Source organism: Lycium ferocissimum, chromosome 8 (genome assembly GCF_029784015.1).
Source record: "Lycium ferocissimum isolate CSIRO_LF1 chromosome 8, AGI_CSIRO_Lferr_CH_V1, whole genome shotgun sequence".
Lineage (NCBI taxonomy): Eukaryota > Viridiplantae > Streptophyta > Magnoliopsida > Solanales > Solanaceae > Lycium > Lycium ferocissimum.
The window spans coordinates 14,335,241-14,339,533 of record NC_081349.1 but is presented as its reverse complement, the minus strand read 5'-3'; the positions used below and the strand labels follow the sequence as shown (position 1 = coordinate 14,339,533).

Genomic DNA, 4,293 nt, shown 5'->3' with positions numbered 1-4,293 from the left:
CTCTCTCAAGCTTCATACCTACGTATTGGGGGAATAAGGAGATCTTATGGGTTATTAGTTATTCGGTCGGGTTTAAATGATTAATGTATTAAAGAATGATTTCGGGTTATTTTAATAATAATTTCCGTCAAGGCAGGGGTATATTTAAAAACTTTAAGGACGGGAGGGGTATTTTTGACCCAAAATAAGTTCGGAGGATATTTTTAGCCCTTTTTCCAAAGTAGAGGGGTATTTTTGACCCTTTTCCCATATATATATATATATATATAGAGAGAGAGAGAGAGAGAGAGAGAGCGCAAAGCAAAGGAAAAACAAGACGCAAGTAACCGTTCAGTAAGATACTTAACGGTGCTCAAATCAAATTTAACAAAACTAAAAGAGAAAAAGAAAGAAAAGTAACAAAGAACCAACTGGCTGGGAAATTTGCACTTGCAATGAATCCAGAGAAGACATTTCCTTCTTGAGATAGGAATTCAGCATGAGTTACAACAAAACAAGTGTACTATTCCAGTTCTTAAAAGAATAGTACCCAGCAGCAAACTACAACTAGCCTCAAAAAATGCACAACAAAAGGAGCCGGCAACATAACTAACTATAACCAAACTAAAGGCGCCTGAAATACAGCACCTGCCTGATGGACTTCAAATAGACCAAATCCTACATACCCTCTTTCGACAAAAAAATGATGTCCCAATTGGACACCTGCCTCCTTTACCCTAGAAAAGAATCAGGAACATCTTTCCAATGAAAAAACAAAGAGTCCGGGGGAGAAATAGTTCTCTTTGAATGACTGCGACTACCTCTCTAACCACAAGAATACCCCCCAACTAATGAACTATAGTACCAACGCTACCTTCTCCTGGGAAACATAAGGTGACGGAGTAGCAATAAGAGGCTCATAATGATCAGCCCCAGCACCACACCAACCTGCAATTACCAAAGTATTTCCGTTCACAATCTCAGACATGGAAGTAAATAAACATAAAACCTTAGCAGTATGAAAGCAGTCGGATCTTTCATTTACCTGTTCCTTTCATGAAAAGGAAGAAAGGGGGTTCGCATATTTCACATCTTGGACGATGCGGGAGAAAGAAGACACAATTTTCTTCATCAACCATTGCATCAGATCCATGAGCTTGCACCTATAAATTTTATACCAATACGAAAACTTAGGAAAAGAATTGTTTGATTAACACTTCAATATCACACAAATTGAGAAATGTGAGCAACAAAGAGAATCATGACAAGGACAAACCAATGCAAAAATACGGAACATAGGAGTTGAGAAATGAACTTGCATAATCTATCAACCTTGTGGGATCTTTCCCTATTTATCGCACACACAAAAACAAAAAAAAAAAAAAAAAAAAAAACAAAAACAAAAAACCTATGAAAACAAACCCGCTTTTCTCGATAGACACATTTTTGTCATCCCAAATTGAAATAGGAATGGGGACGTCCACTAGAAAAATTATCTTCTTGAAATATCCTACTTTAATTTAGCATTGTTCTTATGGACTATCTTCACTTATTGCTCTCATTACACAGTCCTTGGAAAATTTAACTATGCAGCTTCATAGAGGAAAAGCCCGACAAACATAGCACCATTCGGAAATAGAAACAAAACTAATACATAGCATACTGTTGCACCTTCAGAGTGATTGTGAAACCTTATCATTGCAATTATTCAAGAGAAAGCAATTGTCATGCTAAAGAGGATGATTTTCTTACCACAAAGATCTCTCTTTTAAACTCAGTTGCAAGGCACTCAATAGCTATATCGTCTCCAAATGCAGCCGCATGACCATCAATATTCTCATCTACAGTTAATAAACCTTCCTCAGTATACTGCAAAGTGATGATATCATATTCGTCATCAGGTGAACCAGAGATCGACATGTACTTGGCCCAACTTGGCCCATCATCCACAGCTATGCACCTCTCTTTGTATATAGACTCAGCAGCCAATTCTCTTCAATGTCAACCACAAAAGTAAAATCAAAAAACAAAAAATACTAGTAAAAGCAACTCAATCAATTTGTACAATTGATAGCATCTTCACGGCTTCACCCATACAAGAAAAAGAAAAGGCAGATACAGAGAGCGCTGAAAACCTAGCAAACAGAGTTTTGACTTCTTTTTTGACTCCTAATTATCAAATGAGTTGCAGATAAAAGAAATTCTCACTTCAAAAAAAACAAGAAAATGGAAGAAAACCATTCTCTATGGCGAAATGCATGATAAAAATCTCAATTCAAGTTAAAATAAGGATTCACATAACAATAACTGATTTAGGGAATAAGACATAGTTGATTGATTAAAAGAAAAATACTCCCTTTGTGCCAATTCGGATTTCGAGAGTCAAACTTTTTATTTTGACCGTTAATTCATACATACACTCTTTAAGTTTTTTTGAAAAATAATTTTACATATTTAGAAACTGCATAAAAATTACTATAAGACACAATAATTAACAATTTAAAATATTTAAAGGGCACACGAATCAATCGCGGTCAAAGATTTGTTTTTTGTTTAACTCTCAAAATCCGAACTATATCACCTAAATTGTACCAGTGGGAGAAAGAAAAATGAAAGAAATTGCAACTATATGTTTTCCCACAATCTTCCCTACTGTAACCTAAACAGACTATCCAAATTGAGTGATATTAAAGGAAATAAATACAATCACATATTTCCTGGATGTCAAAAACTAACCACAGGAGGCGAAATCACATAACAATAACTCATTTGCACGTATATGTTTTCCTACAATCTTCACTACTATACTGTAACCTTAACAAATTATCCGGATTGAGTGATATAGTAGGAAACAAGGAATTAGCGACAGACAAAATTCCGTAGCGAAACAGCCAAAATCCCATGGCTGATCCCATATTCCCATTTAGCGACGAATTAGAAGAAAATCCATTTAGCTAGGATTACCGACAAATTCTGTAGCTAATTCCATGTTTTCCCATCCTTCTTAGATAACATCTTCTATTCAAAAACAACTCCAAATTTGTATTCATGGCCAAACACAACTCCAATTTCCAAATACCACTTTTCACTTTGAAAATAAAAGCTACTTTTTTCAAATACTCACAATGCTCATGGCCAAACTGGCCCTAAGTAAAGGAAAGAAATTCATAGGAAAGAAATGCATGACAAAAATCTCACTTGAAGGTAAATAAATATTCACATAAAATAACAGATTTTGGGGAATGAAACATAGTTGATTAATTAAAAAAAAAAAAAAAAATTAAATTAATTGCACCTAATCACATAGAATCAATCAGATCTAAACTTTATTACCCAGATCTAACAAAAATAATTAGGAAATTACCTTTGCATCCCTAGCTGAACAAGTTCATTAATAGCCAAATCAAGATTCTCTCTATCATCTTTCTTAGCTAACATTTTCATTTCTTGAACAACATGTATACCCCAACCACATTTCATATCTGGACAATACATATTCTTAATTGCATTTTCTATCATTTCTTTCTCTTCATTACTAACACATCCAAGATCTTCCAAGAATCTCTTTACACTCCTTTTCCTCAAATCTTTAGCATACGACACCGTTTTTGTTAACCCAATTGATTTACCACATGCAGTAAATAAACAGTTACCGTCTGATTCCACTTCACCACCGTGACTTAAACGGAAAACTAATGAACGGTTCTGATCTAATGGGTGTTTCCATAACACACCTTTGGATTGGATTTTTATTAAGTGTTTTTTTTGTTGGTCTTCTAAAGATGACACGTTTTCCCATGAGGTGGAGTCAACGGTTGTGGTGGTGGTCAACGGTGAAGATGAATGGTCAACGGTGGAATCAAGGGTTGGATCTCGCCATGGAATCACTGGTGATGATGTTGTTGAGTCACAGATGAGTTTTCCCATTTTTTGCAGAGAATTTTTTATTTTTTTTTTGATTTTTGTTTTTGGAAACAGAAAGTGAGGGGAAAAGGAGAGAGCTTAGGGCAAACGGCTAGATTTTACGGATGTTGAAAGTGTTGGGACACGTGGACCAATGAGCGTGTGCATTTAGTATTGACTGGTGCTAGTGTGCGCTGGGTGGAATAAATATGGGAAATGTTTCCATTTGCTACTTAATAGTTGCCTTCAATTATTTATCGTTTTAGAAATTTAAAGTATAATTAGTTATTTTTTATTTTATATTTAGAAAAATTTTATCATTAATTTAGATGATACAAATAGAGTAAATATTTAAAGAAGAGTTTATAACTTAGATATAAATAAAGATAAAGTTAATCAAATATCTCTCCT

At 34.5% G+C, this 4,293-nt stretch overlaps 1 protein-coding gene across 1 annotated transcript; it reads right to left on the bottom strand.

Annotated features, from left to right (window-relative positions):
- Positions 1-435: 435 nt before the first annotated feature.
- On the bottom strand, positions 436-4,023 carry LOC132067315 (uncharacterized). Its single transcript, XM_059460511.1, has 4 exons — positions 3,344-4,023; positions 1,732-1,972; positions 1,025-1,142; positions 436-927 (listed from the first exon to the last, which is right to left on the bottom strand). Exons 1-4 carry the CDS (start codon positions 3,904-3,906, stop codon positions 836-838), a joined length of 1,014 nt encoding a protein of 337 aa, XP_059316494.1. The 5' UTR covers positions 3,907-4,023; the 3' UTR covers positions 436-835.
- Positions 4,024-4,293: the final 270 nt, after the last annotated feature.

Coding starts and splice junctions, on each gene's coding strand:
- LOC132067315 (XM_059460511.1), bottom strand. CDS start 3,906: ATGGGAAAACTCATCTGTGACTCAACAACATCATCACCAGTGATTCCA. Junction 1,143..1,731: donor TTAAAAGAGAGATCTTTGTG/GTAAGAAAATCA, acceptor TAAAATTTATAG/GTGCAAGCTCATGGATCTGA. Junction 928..1,024: donor CCTTTTCATGAAAGGAACAG/GTAAATGAAAGA, acceptor TGGTAATTGCAG/GTTGGTGTGGTGCTGGGGCT.